Source organism: Arvicanthis niloticus, chromosome 6 (genome assembly GCF_011762505.2).
Source record: "Arvicanthis niloticus isolate mArvNil1 chromosome 6, mArvNil1.pat.X, whole genome shotgun sequence".
Lineage (NCBI taxonomy): Eukaryota > Metazoa > Chordata > Mammalia > Rodentia > Muridae > Arvicanthis > Arvicanthis niloticus.
Window position 1 is genome coordinate 77,052,361 of NC_047663.1, and position 22,378 is coordinate 77,074,738.

The following is a 22,378-nucleotide window of genomic DNA, read 5'->3' on the forward strand; positions in this document are numbered from 1 at the left end:
CTAAAGCCACAAACGTTAATGACTCAAACCACACAAGGGATCCTGACTGGACTCCTTTCTTGCTTTGCAAGAGCTGGTGCTCCTGCCCTGTCTCAGGCCGTCTCTGACCCAAACAGGGTGCTCAGAACTCTACCCTGAGTGCCGATGTCCGGAAAAGGTGGGGCTGATTTTATTCCTTTTTTTTCTTTTATTTCCAGCACAAGGTCATGGCCACCCTGGAACCCTGGCCTGAGACTCCCTTTTGTCTTGGGCTCTGAGTCTAAGAAACTGTCTGCTGCAGAGGCCTGCTGGTTTTTTTTTCCAGCTTCCTGTGGCTTGCTGGAGGTTTGTGTGGTGGGTGTGCTCCCTCTAGTGGCACAAGTAAGGATTACATGCAGCACGGAAGCAGCTTCTTTCTATTATGGTGGGGGTGAAGAGTGGGGCGGGGATAGGGGAGAGTGGGGTAGGGTTGGTGGGTTGGCAATGCAATTTTGATGCAGTTTGTACTTGTAGAACTAAATCTCCCCTGCCTCCGTCCTCATCCCCACCCCCTCCCCATCTCTTTTTACCTTACCCTAATCCCAGCCTTGTCAGACCCCAACTTTGAATTTTGTTCTTTGTTTTTGCATTAATTGTCTTATTAACATTCTGTGTTAAAATATTATCTGTATAGAGTATTGAGTCTTTGGTCATCCTTTTAAAATTTGTGTCTGAGTTGGATGTCTCATTCTCTCCTGCCGTAATTTTGATCATAAACCTGCAGAGGAAGAACCCTTATGTACACGGAGTACAACATGCACTTGTCAGGGGAGACCTAAGGTCTGTCTGTCAGGACGGGCTGGAAGCACTCTGCACTGTCATGATCAGAGGTGAGCTTCTCCAAGCTTCTCTGGAAGCGGGTAGTTGTCTTTCAAAGGGTGCTGAACTGGGAGGTGGTGACACAAGCCTTAATCCCAGCAGGTGGACTTCTTTGAGTGCTAGGCCAGACTGGTCTACAGAGCAAGTTCCAGGACAGTGGAACTACACAGAGAAACCCTGTCTCGAAAACTGAGAAGCGGGCAGCGGCTTTTCAAAGAGTGTACTGAAGGGGAGAAGACCTTTGGGCTAAAGGCACACTAAATTCTGTGTCTTCTTCATTGTATACACAAAGGGAAGATCTCAGACAGGCCCGGGTTCTCAGAGCACTTAAGAAGCTGCCACAGATAGGAAGAGGGACTAGGGTCTCAAAAATATAACCCTAGCTGGCCTGGAATTTGTTATGTAGATCAGGCTAGCCTCCAACTCACAGAGATTCACCTGCATCTGCCTCCCAAGTGCTGGGATTAAAGGCACTCATCATCGTGCCTGGCTTTAAAAACAAACAAACAAACAAACAAACAAACAAACAAACAAACAAACATTTTTTAAACAAAGGAAAGGGGAAAAAACTGTTTAAAAATGAAGGTGCAACTCCATCTTGGAAGCTGACCCTTCTGCAGGGACCCCAGCAGAACCTCTGCCCACATGTTGATCTATTTGGGCCACAGAGTCCTGTCTAGTTTCTAGACACTTACCCATCCTATTCCACTTGTGGCGGACTCAGTGAGGATGACTACATAAACCTTATTTTATTAGCACTGGGCCTATGCTTTCCAGGACAGACCCATGCAATACCTGTCATCCCATGAGTATCCACCAGGGGGCAGTGAGCGCAAGCTGCTTGAATGTTGTGACTCTAAGAGGAAAGTCTCCAGGAATTGATCTGGGCTCACAGCACCAGCCTCTTGCATGGAGGCTTCTTTTGCTCTGCATTCTGAAAACATCTGGCCAGGGTAGACTTACGTTAGTGCTATTCATTCCTGTCACCAGGCATGCAGTGAAATCCTGCTCTTCGTCACCGACTGAGCAGTGAGCTACTAAATAATAATAAAATGCCGGGGTCCTTGATGGACTGCACTTATATTCTGAGAAGGCTCAGGATTGTCCCCATATCAAAGTCACATACTGATAATTTAACACTTTTTTTTTTTGACACAATTTCACCCTTAGCCCAGACTGGCTTTGAGCTCAATGTAATCCTCCTGCCTCAGCCTGGAGGCTGAGAGTTGGAGGCTGAATGCTGGAGTTACAGGCAGAAGCTAAGCCAGCTTTCTAATCGGAAGGAACGTGACTATGTCCTGTGAGGTTCTGTGTGATCTTCCAGCCTCACGAGTCTCTTCTTAACCTCCTAGTTCTTCCGGCCCCCAAGTCAGTTCCTCAGGTGCACCAGGCTCTTCCCTGGGTGGAGAGGGCATTTGTACCTGCAGTCAGGTCATTCTGCTAGAAGAAAAACCATTCTTTTCAGGTTCTCTTGTTGCCCCGTGTCCTGCTTCAGGGCTCAGCTCCTCCGTGCCCTCATGGTTTCTGATTTACAATACTTTGACCTATGAATTTTTGACTTTATGATGGTGTAAAAATAACACACGTTCAGTAGGAACTGCCTGGAATTTGATCTTTCCCCTCACTGTCTATGTGTAGGACATTGGCCTTTGCGACTGTGACAGTAGGCAACCCAGCAGGGTGAACAATTGCTCTTCCGTGTGCTGTGTAGTTAGGCTACTCACTTTTGAATGTATCTTTAACTGAGCAATATTTTAAAACTTACTGCGTTTCAAACATAATACTAATGTAAACAGAGGAGTAGCTGTCCTGGCTTGAAGGAGTCCCAGAGTGCTGTTGGGAGATGGGGGTGGTGGGTGTGGGATAATGGGGGTGGGTGGGAGCAGGGTTGGGGAGAGTGATAGTAGGCCCCCCCAAAACATCTATGCAGTGGTACAGGATACACATGTACATAAAAATCCATGTTTGCCACTTAAAATGCATGTCTTTATGCAAGTAGACTTCAGAGATGAACTCAAATATAAATTAAATAAATATTTCAGGTACTTTGCCTATGCCCATTTATATAATTTTCTCTCTATTTGTGAATTGTCTTTCCCAGGAGGATAGGCACTCTGTCTTGCCACTGGTGTATATACCTCACAGAGTATAGCTCAGTGCCTGTTACTCAACAGATACTAAGATCATTAGTGAGTGACCAGATAAATAGATGAATCAAAAGCTTGGATTTAATGATTTTTTTTTTTTTTTAAAGCAGCAATATAAGGTGGCCTGCCTGGGAATAAAAGCTCCCAAAACTGCCAGTCTCCAGCCCCAGTCCAGGGGTCTTCCTCCATCAGCACCTATGCAGAATCTTAGTCCCTGCCTTGAGGCTCAACCCCAACTTGTCTATACCTCGTTGGGGTCTCCTTGGTCAGCATAGATGAGGAAGCCGGTGAACAGGCTGTCGGTCCAGTAAGGGTCGTAGAAGAGTCCATTCTGCTCCGAGTAGAAGATCTGCAGCCAGACTTCATCACCCTCCTTGAGAGCTAAAATGGTAGAGCCTGACGCCACGTCGTGGTTGCCAGTGTTGGCATCAAAAGTCCGAATGCGGTACTGGCCATTGTGCACTAGGCCGATGGCCAGGTGTTTGTTGGCCAGCGTAATGTCATAAGTAAAGTAGTAGATCCCCGGCACGCTGCAGACGAACTTGCCACTGGATGCATTGTAGTGGCCACCCTCATTCATCAGAATCTTGTCAAACTTGATGGGCAGTCGCTCGCGTGGGTAGCTCTTGGTTACCGCCACGGAAAAGGCCGACTTGGCTCGGCTACTGCCGCAGCTGCAGGGGCCTGGGAGCCCAGGTTCCCCTTTCTTGCCCTTTGGTCCCTTCTTGCCTGGTGTGCCATGCTTCCCGGGGGTACCACTGACCCCCTTGGGTCCTCGAGGGCCTGCTCTCCCAATGGCCCCAGCTTTGCCCTTCGGTCCTTGTTTTCCACGGTTGCCTGTCCTGCCAGGTGGACCTGGAACACAGAGTAGCTGGTTTTATAAGGGATGGGGTAAGAACCCGGCAGAGCCCTTGGGTGGAGGGAAGGAGAAGGCTGGAGCATGTGGAAGGTGCGGGTAACACAGCCCAAGGAACTTCTCTTGGTCTTTTCAGGAAAACGAGGGTTTTGATGCTTTTAGAAGCACTGGGGATCAGAGCAGAGGGATAATTCACTGGGCTGGGGATGTAGCTCAGTGCTTGCTTAGCATGTATGAACTCTTGCACATGGTGACAAATTCCAGTAGTCCTAGGACAGTGTGTGTGTGTGTGTGTGTGTGTGTGTGTGTGTGTGTGTTTGGGGGCAGGGACGTGGAGATCAGGAGTTCAAGATTATCTTGGCTTCATAGTGAGTTCAAGGCCAGCCTGGACTATGAGAGACTCTGTCTCAGGAAAACAAAAAGGAGGTGGATTTCCATGCTGTGTAAGGACAGCTGTGACATGCACCGTTGGGGGCGAAACCGGAGCAGGTGCCAGGTACTTCCGAGTGACAAGGAAACACCAATGCTATTGATTCCTGTGTTCTTTCAGTGCACAGGACAGTGTGGGGCAAACACGCTCTCAGTGTTAAACATCAGTTGGCAGATCCTACAGAACATCCCAGAATGTTTGTTTGCTCAGGAACCACTTCGTGGTTTTTTTTAATGCTGATTTTTCATAAAATACACACTTTCCTACGAACAGCATCTTTGTGCCAGTGATTATATTGGAAACATTTATACTTCAGATCCTTTGACAACAACAGTCTCATGTGGCCTAGGGCTGGTGTGAACAGGCTGCAAAGCCAAGGCTGGCTATTGCCTGCTGACTCCTTTCCTCCATCCTGAACGCTGGGATTCCGGTATGAACCACCACGGTTCTTCAACACATTTATTAAGCAAAAACATATATGGACGTGGGCTTGTGTTCTATCTTAACCTAGCCGCGCGTTGTCTGAATGGTAGGGTTGCATGCAAAGGCATTGAAAGGTGTGCCAGATGCCCACTGAAGAGAGGCCTTGTATCGGAGAGGCGCTGATACTAATCAATGTCTGAGATTGGCAGACACAGGGCAGCGATGGTTGCGTACACTGAAGTGGAGGATGGGGAAACATTTTAGGAATTTCGACAAGCTACTTTGTTTCTTTTGTGTAATATGTAGACATCACTATGTGATGGCTAATCTTGGTTGTCAATTGGATTGGGTAGGAATTAGCCAGGAGACGCGCCTCTGGGCAGGCCTATGAGGGAAAATTTAACTGAATGAGGAAGATGATGTCTTAGAGTGGACAGCACCTTCTGGCTGTGTCCCAGATACAGAGAGATCTTTGGGAAAGGCTGCTGCCTACAGCCGCCGCCAAATTGGGACTGCTGAGGTATCCAGCCTTGTGGACTGAGCAGCCACTTGGCTCTCAGCCTTCCCACCATGCAGATGGTCCTTTTGGACTATCTGACCCATACATACCCTGTTTGTAATTGTTGCAGTCGACACAGCTGGAAGGAGTTGGAGTTCCGAAGAGCACTTTGATAATCGGCATAGACATGAGGAATTTGAAGTTTGTCCTGCTGGTTTTCAGGCTTGCTGTGGTCCAGTATTTCCTCACTAACCTCCCTGTCCTCCTTTTTGGAATGGCCATGTATGTTCTGTGCATCATTGTGTATTGGAAGGATATGAGCTGCTTTTTGATTTTGATTTTTACAGAGGTTACAGGGGTTACAAGGTTACAAGATATAGCTTTGAGTCTCACAAGAGACTTTGGATTTTTAAACAGTTTTAAGCCTGATAGACTATGGGGACTGTTGAAGTTGGACTGAATGCATTTTTGTATTATGATATGGCTCCAAACCTATGGGGGCCACAGAGTGAAATGTGGTGGTTTGAATGAGAATGCCCCCCCCCAGACTGAGGATTAGGAGGTGTGGTCTTATTGGAGGAGGTGACCAGGGATGGGCTTTGGGGTTTCAAAAGCTCATTCCAGGCCAGTTTCTCTCTCTCTTTCTCCCTCTCTCCCTCCCCCCCTCTCTCTCTGCTTGTGGATCAGGATGTGAAGCTCTCAGCTAATCCCCCAGCACCGCCCCTGCTCACCTCCATGTTCCCTGCCACGGTAAAGGACTAAGACTCCAAAACTGCAAGCAAGCCCCCTATTAAATGCTTTCTTTTATAAGAGTTGCTTTGGTGTCATAGTTAGTGTTTCTATGGCTGCAGCAACACCGTAAGAAAGGTAATTTGGGGAGAAAGGGTTTATTTGGCTTAGAATTCCACAACACTGTTCATCATTGAAGGAAGTCAGGACAGAAACTCAAACATGGCAGGAATGGATGCAGAGGCAACGGAGGGATTCTGCTTACTGGCTTAGTCCCCGTGGCTTGCTCAGCCTGCTTTCTTCCTTTTTTTCCTTCTCTTCTTCCTTCTTCCTTCCTTCCTTCTTTCCTTCCTCCCTCCCTCCCTTCCTTCCTTCCTTCCTTTTTAAAAACATTGTATTTATTTTTATTTTGTGCACATTGGTGGTTTGACTGAATGTCTGTACGAGGGCAAACAGGAGTTCCATACAGTTGTGAGCTGCCATGTGGGTGCTGGGAATTGAATCCAGGTCCATCTAGAAGAGCAGCCAGTGCTCTTAACCACTGAGCCATCTCTCCAGCCCTCAGCCTGCTTTCCTATAGAACACAGGACCACCAGCCTAGGATGGTACCACCCACAATGGGCTTGGCTCTCCTGTGTCAATCAGTAATTAAGAAAATGACCTTCAGACTTGTCTGCAGACCAATCTTATTGAGGGACTTTCTTATTTGAGGTTCTCTCCTCTCAGATGACTTTAGCTTGTGTCAAGTTGACATAAGACTATCCAGCACATTTGGTCATGGTGACTTTTCATAGCTATAGAACAATATGACAGTAATGGATGTTCATTCTATTGGTTCTGTTCCCCTGGAGGACCCTAAAACATATTATAGTCTTGAGCTTAATGTTGTATATTTAAACATTTATTACTTTAAATAAGAGGGAAATGTATTTCCAAATAGCATTTTTTTTTCTTAATTGAAAATCTAATTTTCAGGAGCCGTTTTCAAACAATTTTATTTGATGTGTATGGGTGGTTTGCCTGTATGTAATTCTGTGTACCTCCCATGTGCCTGGTGCCTATGTGTTCCCTAGGGCTAGAAAAAGGTATTGGATCTCCTGGAGCTGGAGTCACAGATGGTTATTGGGAACCAAACCGGGATCCTCTGGAAGACCAACCAGTGTTCTTTGTTGTGAATGGTCCTGGTGCTGTTTGTATTTTAATGCTAATTCCACTCTCCTTGGGCTGCACACAAGGAGTGAGTCTCATAGTTAGGTGACTTCTTGTGAACCAATCCCCTAATGAATAAAGGAGCCAATCACTGGGTGAGGAGGAGGCGGGACTTCTGGGATGGACTGAGGAAGAGAAGGAGCAGGAGAGAGGCCAGAGGTGGTTTGGACAGGATAGTGATAGGGCGAGATGTAGCCACTAGTGTCTCCCGGATTCCCTAGGATTCGCCACTGGAGGATTTAGATTTAATATGGCTTACAAGATTAGCTTCTGGTTGTTGCACCCAGTTACCATTGTTTCTGAACTAAGTTTGTGTGGTGTTTTTCTTCTCGCAGTGACTTGACTGAGTTCAAAAGGGAAAACGTGGGTTTGCCTGATGTGCACCACAAAGGCCGTGGGGGATTTGAAGCACGGGGGCTGGCATGGTAGTAACCCGCCAGTGGGAACTTAGGGGCCCCAAGTCAGAGGGTCTCCTGAAATGAGAATTCCCCACTGGGGCCACATGGCCCGCAGATGCTGGGCTAGCGTGGGAACTGCTATCTGTTTTTAATACTCCTGCAACAGGTCTTAACCATGGAAACCTCTCTCCAGCAAAGAGCCATTTTTAAACTGCATAAGTAACACAGATACAATGTCCTGGTGATAAATTCAAATGGCACAAATATCAGAGGAGTCCTCCCTCACCATTCCTCCTTTTCCTCCCTCTCATTTTTCAAGACAGGACTACTATGTATCAATCAGGTGTGCACGCTTCCTGACTTTTCTGTTGGCATGTAAAACTACACGGTGCGTTTACCCATACAATTAATATATGAAGCCATTTACTTGTATGATCAATTAATAAAATGAGGGTGGGACAGTTAGGTCAGTAGTAGAGCACACACTTAGCACCAAAAGGGGATAAAGGACAAATGTGGAAGCAGGGAAACAAACTAGATGAGTCCTTGATGAAAATGAAAATTAAGGAGTGGGGAGACGGCTCAGCCATCACGAGCACTTTGCAGAGGACCAGTGTTCCATTCCCAGCACCCATGCTGGGCAGCTCACAGCCATCTTTAACATTAGCTCCAAGTGCTTCAATGTCTTCATCTGGCCTCCTTGGGTACTCACATGGATATGAACACACACGTGTGAACACAATCACATGTATGGACACTTTAGTTTGCCATTCTTTCCCAGCAATACAGTTAGCTGGGTGTCTGGGTGCCTGGGTGTCTGGGTGTCTGAGTGTCTGGGTGTCTGGGTGTCTGGGTATTTGGGTGGCTAGGTGGCTGGGTAGGTGGGTGGCTGGGTGGCTGGGTGGCTGGGTGGCTGAGTGGTCTGCTTCCTTTTTTGTTACCTTCTGAAAGGCTTCAGGAAACACTAACTCTCCTTCCTGATATTTTTCTAGAGATGGGTTTACATTTGTTGGTTGGGGGCATGGCTAGACCTCATCCTGTTCCTGTCAAAAGGTGACCTGGATTTGATTGGGTTACACACACCACATTGCTCAATTTCTACCTCTCCACACTGCCTTCTTAACGGTCAGTTGACTTCCGACAGGAGAGATGACTCAGAATCCCAGACCCATTCCCTTCTTGTTCCTGATCAAGGAAAGCAGTTGACCCAGAGACCATCTCCCACAGGATCCACAGGCAAGTAAATCTCCAGGATAGCTCTGGCTGGCCCTGCTTGACCTGACTATGTCACTGGGTCAAAGAATGTGGGATAGTGACACCCAGTGCATAACACCCTGCATGACCTCCTCGGATTCAAGCGTTTCCAATGTTGTCAGAGGTCTTCCCCTAGGGAGAGGTACATTTGGAGGGGTTGGTTTTGTGTGATAGGAAAGACCATGGGTTTGGAGTCTAAGTTCAGTAAATCAGGTTAGGGGGAAGTAACATTGTCACACTGACTTCAGAACCTTGGGTGAGGTATTCTGATACACTGTTGGTATCACTGCTGCAGATATGAGGATGCTGTGGTTAGGGGAGGTTAAGACACTTGTCAAAATTAATGTCCCAGGTTGTTCTTAGAGTTGAAGCTCTTGCAGCTATGACGAGCTCCTCTTAACCTTGCCACCCCAACTCTTACTCTTCTCATTTGAACCTTGAAATAATAAGGGCATTTTCCACACAGGATGATATTGGTAATCTGATGAATGACTTACTCAAAATGCTATATGAGTAAAAGCTATCATGGGGCTTTTACTCATGAAAGGGTGGAGTGTGTTTTTAACCTGTCCAAGGTCCTGGGTTTAATCCCTAGCACTACGAAGAGAAAACTGATATAATTTCCCTGTTTTAAATGTATATTTGAGGATGCTGGTATCATACAGAGCAGGGGTGAAAGGTCACAGATAGAGGGAAGGTCCAAATGGAAGGAACCTAAAGACAGTATCTAGTCTGTTCCGTGTCTGCCTGATTTCTATTTGGATCAGGTAGACTCTGTGTGGGCCCCTGTGGAACTGTCAAATACAATCACCAAGTGTTTCCACCACCCACTCAAAAACACCCAGGATGCAACCTTGGCAAATGGTGGCCCCACATCACCCTGAAAAAAGGTTAAAAAAAAAAGGGTATGGATGAAATTGTAGGGGTGGAGACCTGAACACACCAGCTGCTCTTTCAGAACATCCAGCTTTTAGAGGGATGAAACCAACACACAGGGAGAGGCAGAGCCTCAGCAAAAACAAACAAACAAAACAAAACCAGAGGCCAAGCCATTTCTGAATCTCAAGGCTCTTTTTCTTCACAGTTTCATGAATCAAGTAATCTCATTTGGGTCTGTTAATTAGGCTGATGTCAGCTACAAACCAAGTGCTTTGAATAACAGCTCACAGGCTAGCCTCAACTCACCACTTAGTGATTTAAAAACTCAACAGATTGATAGTCTTCATCTGTTCTCTTCCAATTGGTTGTTAAAAAAAAGATAGTGATGGGTGCTAGCTAGTTTTAGGAGCTCTAAAGCACCTTCCAAGACAGATACTGTTAACCCTGGGTGAGACAAGAGGGCAGGTACAGGTCTCTTACCTTCTTCTCCAGTGTCCCCCCTGTCTCCGTCCTGGCCATCTTGGCCATCTTTCCCAGGAAAACCCATTCTTCCCACCATTCCTGAGGATCCTGGTGCTCCTGGAGGGCCAGGTGGGCCTTGGGGACCAGGCAGGCTGCAAACTAATTGAGGACCACCCTTCTGGAAGTCCCTGCGAGCAAAGGCACCAAGCATCGGGTCAGCAGCACATGGAAGGGCACAGGCCAAGAGCACCCAGGAGATCATGGTGGTCACCTGTGGGTGACAAAAGAACAGATGAGAGTGAACATGGTGCTGACACACTACTGGCCAGTCCTAAGGCATCAGGAGGAAGAGGGGAAAGGAGGGGGAGGAGGAGGGAGAGGGGAAGGGAGAGGAGGAAGAAGGGGAAGAGGAGGGGAGGAGGAGGCATGGACTCAATTGCATTTCTGTCTGCTTTACTTTCTTCCATCACAGATATCCATCCCAACCAGTGGTTCTCAACCAATGGGTCACCACCCCTTTGGGAGTGACATGACTCTTTCACAGGGGTCATCTAAGTCTATGGGAAAACACATTACAATTCAAAATAGTAGCAAAATAGTTCCTACGAAGTAGCAGTGAAAAGAATTTCATGGTTGAGGGTCACCACAATGAGGAGACGTATTAAAGGGTAGCAGCATTAGGAGGGTTGAGAACCGCTGATATAGACAGTGTCATTGTATCCTTAAGGTTTGAGCATCAGTGTGGGGCACAGTGGGAGAGCCTCTTCTCCCCACCTTCTCTGTGCAGATACACAAACTGGGGCTGAGGGCAGAAATGAGGGGCTTGCTTAAGGCCTGTCAACAGACCATCTCATCAACAGCCTCTCTTCCCAGGAGGAAGCTGGGAGGGAGAACAAACATAGTGGCCATAACTTCTTGCTGTATGGATGGCTCTCAGTGGTAATTTGCTCTGTGACCTCAGGCTAGCCCTGTTTTCCTCCCCAAAAGGCAAAGGGCTAGAGGAAAGCAGTTGTTTTTTGAAGGCGAGTCTATCAATCAGATTGGGAGGGGGCTTGCAGATGGTTGAGTCCCAAACCTTGAATTTATGCACAAGTAACTCAGGGGCAGGGCTGGATAATTTGCATTCATAGTAATGGGGCTGGCTGGGGCTGATGGTTATCTGAGAACCATTTTGGGCCCACCCAGCTCTGGAGTTGAGCCTTTCCATCTCTAGTCTTCCTTCCCATTAAGGAAATGAAGAGTGGCTGGCTTCACGCCTCCCACACAGCCTTTGACCACATTATTAGAGTCCCAGTTCATGGATGGTGTGGAAGATGGAGGCAGGATGGGGACATTGCTCATGCTTTGAAGCTCAGGGTTCTTCCTGAGTTCTTGACATCCCTTCCCCACCCCCTTTGCTTTCCCATCCTGCTTTGGTCCTGATGCTGACAACTGCCCAGGCTTTTGAACTGTCTTTGGCTGGTTCCCCTTGGAACAAGCTGGCCCCTCCTCAGCTCCTGGTCCAGGTTAGAGCTTCACCCATACCAGACAAATGCTCTACCACTTAAAGCTGCATCGCTAGCCAGCTCTCTCTTCTTTTTTTCTTTTTCCTTTTTGAGACACGGTCTCACTGAGTTTCTCAGGCTAGGTTTGAGCTCCAGTCACTGACTGGTATTAGTTTACAAAGGAACAGAGGAAAGCAAACACAGGTGACCGTACTTTATATTTCGTGTGTCAGGCTTTCTCAGCATAATTGCATCAATGACTGATGCTTCTGGAAAACTGGCCCAGGCACCCCTCAGACCCCTTTTAACCTTTCCTCTTCCTGCCCAATGAGATGGGCTAGTGTAATTTGGCTTTTATTTATTTACTTATTTATTTATTTTGGTTTTTTGAGGTGGGGTTTCTCTGTGTAGCCCTAGCTGTCCTGGAATTCACTCTGTAGACCAGGCTGGCCTTGAACTCAGAAATCCGCCTGCCTCTGCCTCCCAAGTGCTGGGATTAAAGGCATGTGCCACCACTGCCCAGCTGTAATTTGGATTTTTCTTCCCCTGAGTTCAGAATTGAACCATGGGTCTCATGCATGCTAAACAAGTGCTTTGCCACTGGGCAACCAACATCCCCCAGCCCATTTAGGAGCTAAAGCACACCTGGGGGGGGTCTTAAGAAGTTTGTGACCTATAAGCATTCTATATTAGCAAGAGAGGGAGGAAGGAGGGAGGGAGGAAAAGAGAGATGGGGGGAGAAGGAAAGAGATGGGGTGACTTTTACAAGTAGATGTGAATCCAGAGAACAGCTAAAGTCACAGCAGGGAGACAGCTAATGTACCACAGTGTCCCCCTCTATTCTATGCCAAAGTACAGCCACAAGGCCCCTCAGAGGGAGAGCACATGCTCCCTAGTCATCTCCACAGTGGCCTCTCAGTGACAGCTGGCTGGAGCAGGCCCCAGAGCCTATGGGGTGGGGCGGGCTGCTCTGGGACACACAGGGAGATGTTTTATTTATTTAATTTTTTTCTCTGAAGCTGGAGCCTGAAGGTTCTTGCAGCCCCAGAGACATTCCTGGAGCTGGAGCCAGGAATAGCTTTGGAAAGAAAGGCAGGGGACTCAATTTGCTTCCAGAGCTGAAGGCAGAGAAGAGTCTCCGTGCTTCCCAGGCACCTCCAAGAAAAACAAGACCTCAAATAGCTCTGCTCTGCCCTGAGCCCCATGCCCACACCACCACCCACAGGATGGCCCTGGAGAGAAGACTAGGGAAGGGGTGGGAGCAAGACTCCAGCCCATCTAGATGGGGTAACGCTCTCACTGGCTTTTACATTAACATATAGCCAATTTAGGGAGGTCGTCAATGACAATGGAGGCAGAGACAAAGTGACATTATTAAGCACCTCCGATGATCCAGGGTCTGGATGAAACTCTTTACCTGCTTTACTTGTGTTATTGGAAAGGCTCGGTAACCCCATGAAGGTGAAAGGAAGTTTTTTAAAGGAAGAAACTGAGGCTCTCCCTAAGAGGTGAAGTGATTTATCCACTGTCACGGCATCAGGGAACAGGGTTTACCCATGGCCAGCCATGCCTGGAGACCATGCTTACCACACATTACCTATTTCCCTTCTGCACCTTCCTCCCACATGCCCAGAGAGGCAGTTTGCTCATGTTAGTAGCGTGAATTATATTTGAACTTGGCTTTGACTGCCCCTGATATACAAATGCTTTCCAGGCTGCCAGCATTGCTTAGATGTTTTCCTTCCAAACATCCCAGATTACAGGAGAGACCTTGAAGCACACACCAAAGCCACACATAACATTCTTTAAGATGTATTCCATTTCACAGTTTCATGCACGTGCATCCTGCATGACTTTGAAAATGTCAAGGTGATATTTACTTTGGTAATCAGACACTTGAGAAAAATCTCTTGTCCTCCGGGGTGTGGAGGTGCACACCTGTAATCACAGGACTCAGATGGACACAGAAGAGTCAGGAGTTCAAAGCCCTCCTCAACTATATAGTAAGTTCAAGGTCAGCCTTGACTACAAGGGACCTGGTCTCAAAAACACACAATAAAGAGGGCTAGAGAGGTGACTCAGTACTGGTTGCTCCTGCAGTGGACCCGGGTTCAATTTCTAGCACCCACATGGTAGCTCACAACTGTCTCTAACGCCAGTTCCAGTGGGTCTGACACCCTCACACAGATACACCATGCAGGAAGAACAACAATGCACATAAAATAAAATCTCTCTCTCTCTCTCTCTCTCTCTCTCTCTCTCTCTCTCTCACACACACACACAGAGAGAGAGAGAGAGAGAGAGAGAGAGAGAGAGAGAGAGAGAACATAAAACAATAAAATATTTCCTGTTTCAATAGACACAGGTCTCCAGGACTCTGGCTCACCACAAACCCCTCTGGAGTGTTCACCATGAGGAGCTCAACAAGGGTCCTAGCCAAGAGATCAGGGTTCAGGTTTGCAAAGCCTGCTCCATCCCATGATTCATTTCTCACTTGGACTTTGAACAGCCTCCTTTTCTGTGCTTATTCCACGACTCCCAACCTCTTCCACACGCTCCAGCCAGAGTTTAAATCCATCCGTCAGCCACCTCATTCTTCAAGCTGGTCCAGTAGCTTCTGGCTGTAGGCCACAAGCACAGGAACTCCCAACAGGGCCCAAATGGCCCTAAATGACCTGGCCTCAGCCTCACCCCAGCCTCTGTTCCCCTCTTCCTTTGCTTGTTGGAGAGCTACAGGGCCTTTATCACGCTCCCAGGTTCAGCTTTCAACCTTCTTCCAAGTATTTCTTGAACCCTTCTTTCAGGCAGTTCCCTGTTCCTGGCTCATGCAACCACTTTTTTGTTTGTTTACTGTATCATACCTCTCATGCCTAAATCCTGTGAGCACACGACCTCAGCTGGCCACCTGTTTACAAACTTTTAAGCAGATATTTAAGAACTAGCTGCTTTGGGGCTGGAGAGATGGTTCAGTGGTTAACAGTACCTTCTGCTCTTCTAAAGGATCTGGGTTCAATTCCCAGCATCTATATAGGGCAGTTTACAATCATCTGTAGCTGCAGCGGATCTGACATCATTATCTCGTACCTGAAGGCACCCACGAGCGCGAACACATATGCACGCGTGCGCGCGCATGCGCAAGCAAATCTTAAACTAAGAGAAACAGCTGCTTTATAATTGAGACTCAGAAAGTCTGTAGGGGAAAGAAATAGGGGTCTAAACACTGGAGGGCATAGAAACCCCTAATTCAAGCAACTTTTCTTTCTTCCGTCAGTTTTTCTTACATGGCCCAGACAGAGCGAATCCATTTCCTTCGGATTGCTCAGTCTGCCTTTCTGTCCCTGTCTCTGGGGCTATGCTTGCAGAACACCTCACATACAGCAAATGTTCCATAAAGAGAGGTTTAATGGGTCAGATAAAAAGTTAACCGTTACCTGCCCCTCCCCGTCCCTCCCACTTACCTTTTTCAAAACTGTCATCTAAATTGCTCTTTCTGGGTATGGGTTGGGAAGAAAGGCTTCATCAAGTCTTTTTGCTGAAAGGGGGGAAAAAGATAGTTAAATCCCAGAAATGGAATCATGAGGTGTTAAACTTGGATGCATTCTGAAGTCTGGTTTTAATCTGCCCAGTCCTGGGCTTCTAGCCTCACAGGAAAGCGGCTAGTGATTCATAGATGGATGCTCGTGTTCCAGGAACGCTCTGGGACCCCATGGCTCCAGCTTGGAGTCCACTGTAAAGGAAGAGCCTTCTCCCTCCTTCCCAGGGCAGAGCCTCCGACTCGTTTTTTGAAGGCTTTCTTCCAAAACTTTGACACGAGAAGCTGCAGAGGTGGGGACCCTGGCCTTTCTTGTATTTCTCTGGAATGTGGTCTGTAAGTACAAATGCCAAGAATGCTTGTCTGAGCCTTGAGTGAGGCTGTGAGGCCCAGGTGCTGACCAGTCTCCCCTTGGAGATCTAAACATCCCCAAGAAACTGCCGTTATCCTCCTGGGAAACCCCATCACTCATTTACTTAACTATTTCATGGACACAATGCTATTTTTAGCCCACAGGGTCTGTGACAAGATGAATGTATGCCCCCAAACACCTAGGCTAGAGGCTGACACACTAAACACTGCAAGTTGGCTACCTGCCCCAAAATTGTAATCTGTTCCCTCTCAGCTGGCTTCCTTGGGAAACACTGTCTAAAAGTCTAAAAGTATCTGATCCATAATGATCTTGGGTTACCCTGTCCTGCCTGCCAACGTGTTGGACCCAATTGTGGTGAGGATTGATTCACCTCTGTCTCTTCCTGCTGGGAGCTCTAGGGAGGTAGGGCCCTTGCCTGTCCCTCTCTGTAACATGGGAGCCTAGCACAGCAGCATGTATACATCATGTTCAACACAACTGAAGTGACCTTGAATGCAATGGTCACTCCTGATCCAGGAAATTGCCAACAAGATGTCGATACGTTCATGGTGGGACAAAGTCACACTTGGCTACTGAGGATGTAGAGACCCGAGTCCTAAAGCAGCAGTTCAGCTGAGCCTTCCAGTCCCCAACTCTACCAAGAGTCCCTGGAGTGATGCTTTGCCTTGCCTCATCCTCAGCGGAAGAGGACCTCCCGGTTGGATCCAACTGGGCAGTTCTTCCTGTGCGTGGACTTAAAGGGGACGAGGCTGGTGGCTGGGGTTAAAGAGCGCTTGCTTGCAGAGGGATGAAGACTGTTGGAAAATCTCCTTTGATGGGAGAATGCTCTAATGGAAAACACCCTGCCTTCACCAATTCCAGGAAGCAAATTAGAAGCAGCCTTGCCTAGTGTCTCTCAGTGCTGAGGTGGCCTGGAGGAGAGAAGCTCCATACAGAGCTCTCAGGGCATCCCTGTTTTTCTGGGATCTCAAATTTGGGGTCCACTCAGAAACTACAGTGCCCAGAGGAGAGAGACAGGGGACTAAAAGGTGAATACAGGGAAAGGCACGAGGTCCTCTTTCTGAGAACTATTTAAAATGTTTCCTCCTTTTTCTCCCTCCCCATTCTTGGCTCTGCCTAGAAATGGAGATCCAAGAATAAATTATGACCTAATGAGAGGTCTCAGGAGCTAGGACCTGGTTGGGCTTTTCTCAGTAGGCACGTCTGAAGACATGCAGAAGTCAGTCTTGGGATTGATACAGAAGGACTCTATCGTCTGCTATTTATATCTCAGGTTCTTCAAAGCCAACAAACATAACTTTCAACATGGTGGGCAGTGCAGGCCAGCTCTCTCTGGTCCAGGCTGCTACAGGTCTCTGAGCCTCCACTGAAGAACTGGCTACAGGGGTCAGGGAGGTCGACCCAGGCTCCTGGTAATTGAAATGGGAGACCATCAAGCTCCAATGAACCTGTGGCTATCAGTTATGTGGAGGACTAAGGAAGACAGTGCAAAGGGATGCAGTGGGTGGGTGGGATGAGGAGAAGGGAAGAGATGTGAGGGCGTTTGTTCTCCTAGGGGGTCAGCCTTGGCATGGCAGACACACTGGTATAGTTAGAGGAACTAATTGGGCAGCACTGTCAAATAGGAAAAGGACACAAGTCATATGTCATTTTAAATTATCTCATGGTCACATTCAAATGTAAGAAGAAGCAGGCGAAATTATTTTCAATGTTATTAGGTCATTGTTAGGTCAAGGTATCATCTCATTTTGAATGTTCAATCTTCAAAAAAAATATTATTGCTGTGACATTTCACCATCTTTAGAAATATTTTTAAGTGTATTTTTATTTTACCATATGGGTGTTTTGCTTGCACGCACATCTTTGCACCACATGTATGTCTGGTGCCCATGGAAACCAGAAGAGAATGATGGATACACTGGAACTGGAGTAGAGAAAGTGATCCATTATGTACGTGCTGGGAAGGGAACCTGAGTCCTCTGGATGAGCACTCAGAGCTCTTAACTGCAGAGCCATCTCTCCAGTCCCACAGTTTACAATATTTGACTAACACACTAACTTTGAAACTCTATGAAGTTTCTCACACTTGCAACTCAACTTTTAATATTACTTATTAATGTACATTGATTGATTGCCTGTGTGTATGTCTCTCTCTCTCTCTCTCTCTCTCTCTCTCTCTCTGTATGTATGTGTGATTGGACATACCAAAGTATATCACAGAGTACATGTGGAGGTTAGTAGACAACTCGCAAAAGTATGTTCTTTCCTTCCACCATGAGGGCTCTGGGAATTGAACTCAGGTTGGCAGCACCCACATGGTAGCTCTCTGTAGCTACAGTTTCAGTGGCTCTAACGCTCTTTTCTGGTCTTCATGGGTGTAGCATGCAATGGTGCACATGCAATGGTGCACATGCATACAAAAACTCAGATACTTACGCTCCAGACATGCCATACTCTAAAGAAGGTTGTAAGCGTCAAAGCTATCAATTGATTTCTTTACGATTACACCATGTAAGAACTGGCGGATAGAGGCTGAAAAGCCATGGAAAACAACTTTGTCCCTGAGGGAATTCCATCTCAGCAAGAGTCATCAGCTGGAGGCTGGGGAGATGGCTTGGAAGGCAAAGTGCTTTACTGCAAAGGTGTGTAGATCTGAGGTTAGATTCTCCAGCATCCATAAAAGCTGGGTGTGGTGCTGGGCAGCTGTGTTACCTCAGTGCTGGGGGAGTGGGTATATAGGTGCTTTTCTGAAGCACAATGACCTGTCAATCTAGCAAAATGTCAATCCTAGGGTCAATGAGAGTCTGCGTCTCAAAAAACAAAAACAAAAATAAAATAAAACCAACAAATCCAAAAAAACCACAAAAACCCCACAAAAACAAACAACAAGAATAACAACAAAAACTCCAAACCAAAAACCAAAATCACACACACACACACACACACACACACACACACTCACTCACACACACACTCACTCACACACACACACACATCAAAAGATTTGGGCACAATAGAAGCAGATACCCACTGTTGATTTCTAGATTCCAATGTGTACACACACACATACATGTGAATATACACATGAACACATGCACACATACACGCACCCATACACACAAAAAGTGATCAGCTGGCTGCTTGCTAACCAGTTGCCTTATATGGACCTCAGATTATGCTGAGTTTTATCTATCTATCTATCTATCTATCTATCTATCTATCTATCTATCTATCTATTTTTGAGATAGGGTCTCCCTGTGTGTATAGCCCTGGCTGGTCTGAATTGACTTTGTAGATAGAGCAGGCTGACCTGAAACTTGTCAGCAATCCTCCTGCGTTTGCTTCCCAACATGCCCAACCCCCACATCTCCACTGTTTTTTTGTTTTTGTTTTTGTTTTTGTTTTTTTGGCAGTGTCTCACGTATCTTAGGCTGGCTTGGACCTCACTCTGTAGTTGGGAAAGCTCTTGAACTTCTGACCTTTCACCTGTGTCTCTTAGGTGCAGAGATTACAGGTGTGAGCCACCAGAGCTGGCTTTACACTGTACTTTTAATTTCTGTTTTCCCCCCCCCCCCCCCCTAATTTTAAGGTCATTTTTGTGTTCAAATAAAAACGTCTAGGGCTGGGGAAATGACCCGGTAAGCAAAGCACTCATTGTGCAGGTGTGAAGGCCTCCCTCAGTTCAAATCCCCAGACCCCACATAAAGCTGGAGACTGGAGTGTGAGTCTGTGTGTAATTCCAGGGCTCCTACAGTCAGATGGGAAGTGGAGACACAGGATTCCTTGGAAATTCACAGGACAGCTAGAAGGAAACACAGGCTTGAGCCTCAAATAAGGTGGAAAGCAAGGCCCAGCACCTAAAACTGTTCTGTGCGCTTTGTATGCACACTGTCACATGGCTATGCCCACACTCAGGCACTCAAACATTCACAGAGAAAGAAAGACAGAAAGGAAATATTTAGCTTTTCTTGGGGACCTGGCATCCTGCAGGCCTTGTATTGCTCCCACAGTCCAAGAGGCTGATATCGGCGTCTCCATTTTGCAGAAGACAAAACAGGGACCAGAAAAATGTAAAATAATCTTCCCGTGCCAAGCATACCTAGGAAACCAGGTCTGCAGTGCCAGGCCCAGAGCTCATGGTTCTCCATCTTAGCCCCTCTGCTAGCAGGAAGGTCTCTAACAGGTTAGTGATGCCAGCATGACTGGGCACGTGCACAGACAAAGAAGCCAGAAGAGGACAAATCCAGGGGAGGATCATTGGCTTTAGAAAGGGTTTGGCATAGAATTGCTTCCAACACTGGACCTAGAATAGAAGAGGATTAACTGTGCAATTGGATTTATGTGGAGTTTCTCTCATGGAAGTAAATGCAGTTTGCAGGGCTCTGACTGGCAGGAAGAAGTTGGAGAAGTATGAATAGCAGTCTGCTACCTCCTAGTGAACATGGGGGAGCCAGAAGCATCAGTGCAAGATTATGGGAAAGAGTGCGTAGCCAGCAGGGTCAAGGACTACACAAGAAAGAATGCAGTGACAAAAAAAAACGTTACTTCCTGGGCTGGGGAAAAATACTTGCAAGTACGGGGACCTGAGTTTGATCCCCAGAATCTATATTAAAAAAAAAAGGGGGGGGGACTCAGCCTGGTGAAATGTATTTGTAATTTTATCCCTGGAGAAGCAGAGACAGGCAGATCTCTGGGACTCCCTAACAAACCAGCCCAGCCTATTTGGTGAGCTCCAGGCCTGTGAGAGACCTGGACTGGGCATGAATGGCTTTGGACAGCTCCTAAGTAATATCTGAGGTTGTCCTCTGATCTGATCTCTACATTACTCAAGTGCATGTGTCCTCATTAGTACACACACACACACACACACACACAGAGAGAGAGAGAGAGAGAGAGAGAGAGACAGAGACAGAGACAGAGACAGAGAAACACATACACACAGAAAACACACACAGAGACACAGATATATACATACATACACACACAAACACAGGACATACATGCACACACACACATAGACACACATACAAAGAAAACACACACAAAGACACATACATACACAGACACACATACATCCACACACAGAGATACATAGACACAGATACATCCATACACAGAGAAATACAGACACACAGACACACACACACACACACAGAAAGAGAGAGAGAGAGAGAGAGAGAGAGAGAGAGAGAGAGAGAGAGAGAGAGAGAGAGAGAGAAATTTCTTGGGGGATCTTGCTGACTTCTTCATGGAGTCAAGTAGCTTCAAAGATGACTTTGAACTTGTGTAAAGCATTCCAATTCACCCTCCTGGAACAAATGTGATGCCCCTGCTAGGATCTGGGAAGGCATCACACATCCAAATGTGCTTTGCTAGTTAAATTAGAAAGAGGGGCAGAGGAGACGTCTGGAGAGACGAGCGGAGGGGCTGAGTTAGTTGGTGATGTCAGGCTGAGTAATGCAGGTAGCAACCAGATACCAAATAATCCTGTGCAGTTGGGAGACCAGAAGTAAAACAGTGGGAAGAGAGGTTTTTAATAACGCTAAATGCTGTTGTCATTATTAACCATGCTGGTCTGCTGTAGACAGTCTCTGGCAGGTGGTCATTTATGGGAAGGGCCTCTGGAATGTTGCAGACCAGTTTTATGGTCATGGCAGAGGAAAACCACACTGAGAGGTACGAAGGCCTTCGTGTGTTACAGGAGGGACTGACTGGGCTGGGAGACCATGATCAGCCACTGTGATGGTTTGGTTGAGTGTTGAGGTTCCTGGGGTGGGTCGGAGGGCAGTGGTAATAGAGAATGTGAATTATATATAGATACAAATGAGACAAGGGTGTTTGGAGTACGGCTTTGCTTGGAGAGAGCTTGGCCAGCATGCACAAAACCCTGGGTTTGATCCCTGGCACTGAATACATCTGATGTAGCGACACACATCGGGAATCCTACCACTCTGTTGGGAGGGGCAGGAGAAGCAGGAGTCAAAGGTCATTCTCAACTATATAGTGAGCGCAAGGCCTATAGGAGACCCTGGCTTTAACAATAACAACAACAAAAAAGACAAGGCTTAGAGACAAGTAGTTTGATGAAGGAAGGGGAGAGGAGAGAATTGTGAAGAACTTGATGTAATTTTCTGTCATTTACTATATCTTTCTGAGCACAATCTGCTCCACCCTCCTCCCCATTTTAATGTGTTTAAAGAAATGTCCAGAACAAATGAGATAACGGTCCCCAATTGATGTTAACTCTGTAAACCCAAGCATCCAATCTGGACACAAAGGGTTAAGTACCTTTGCTGTTTGTGCAGCCCTGAGCCTGTCCTTAAAGTGACCGAGTCAGTTTCTCCTTTGAAGATAGATAAAGTCGTTGTCATGGAAACGAAAGCCACACAAGTTTCCGAGCCTGAGGGCTTGGTACCAAATAGTTTCTCAGTAAACCACAAGGCTCTTTTCCTTCTTAACCCGTGAGCCATCAGTCAGAGCCTGGCACATGGCATGCTCCTTAGAAATGTTAGAATTTGGGCTGTAATGCCTAAGGCAGAAGTGGAAAGGGGCCTATCCCTATCCCCATTCCGGGGCGAGCTCTTTGCCACTTCATCTCTCGCCTGCAGCATCCAAGGTTCCTCCAGGTCCGCCCCACTCTCTGTCCTAGGGGGCACGGACACTCACCCTCTGTGCCCCGCGCCACGTCCAGGGCCATCCGACGTCGCTGCTCTGGTGGTGCTCAGTCCTGCCTGCAGCTAGAGATGCGGGCCCCGGGCATAGTTTTCCCATCCCGTCATGGGCGGGAGCGCCTTCCTTCCCGGTCACGTGTGCTGGCTAGCAGCTGGCCTTCTTTTTCCCTTCGGATTTCAGAAAGTCTTCCAGCG

General features: G+C 47.1%; 1 protein-coding gene across 1 annotated transcript; it reads right to left on the reverse strand.

Moving 5' to 3' along the window:
* Positions 1-3,045: 3,045 nt before the first annotated feature.
* C1qtnf2 (C1q and TNF related 2) lies at positions 3,046-22,378 on the reverse strand. Its single transcript, XM_034504393.2, has 4 exons — positions 22,179-22,378; positions 15,066-15,139; positions 10,142-10,394; positions 3,046-3,839 (listed from the first exon to the last, which is right to left on the reverse strand). The coding sequence occupies exons 2-4, from the start codon at positions 15,081-15,083 to the stop codon at positions 3,226-3,228; spliced, it is 885 nt and encodes a 294-aa protein (XP_034360284.1). The 5' UTR covers positions 15,084-15,139; positions 22,179-22,378; the 3' UTR covers positions 3,046-3,225.

Excerpts from the sequence above, each read along its gene's own strand:
- C1qtnf2 (XM_034504393.2), bottom strand. Across the intron at positions 3,840-10,141 it reads GGGGGACACTGGAGAAGAAG|GTCCACCTGGCAGGACAGGC; the intron begins GTAAGAGACCTG and ends TCTGTGTTCCAG.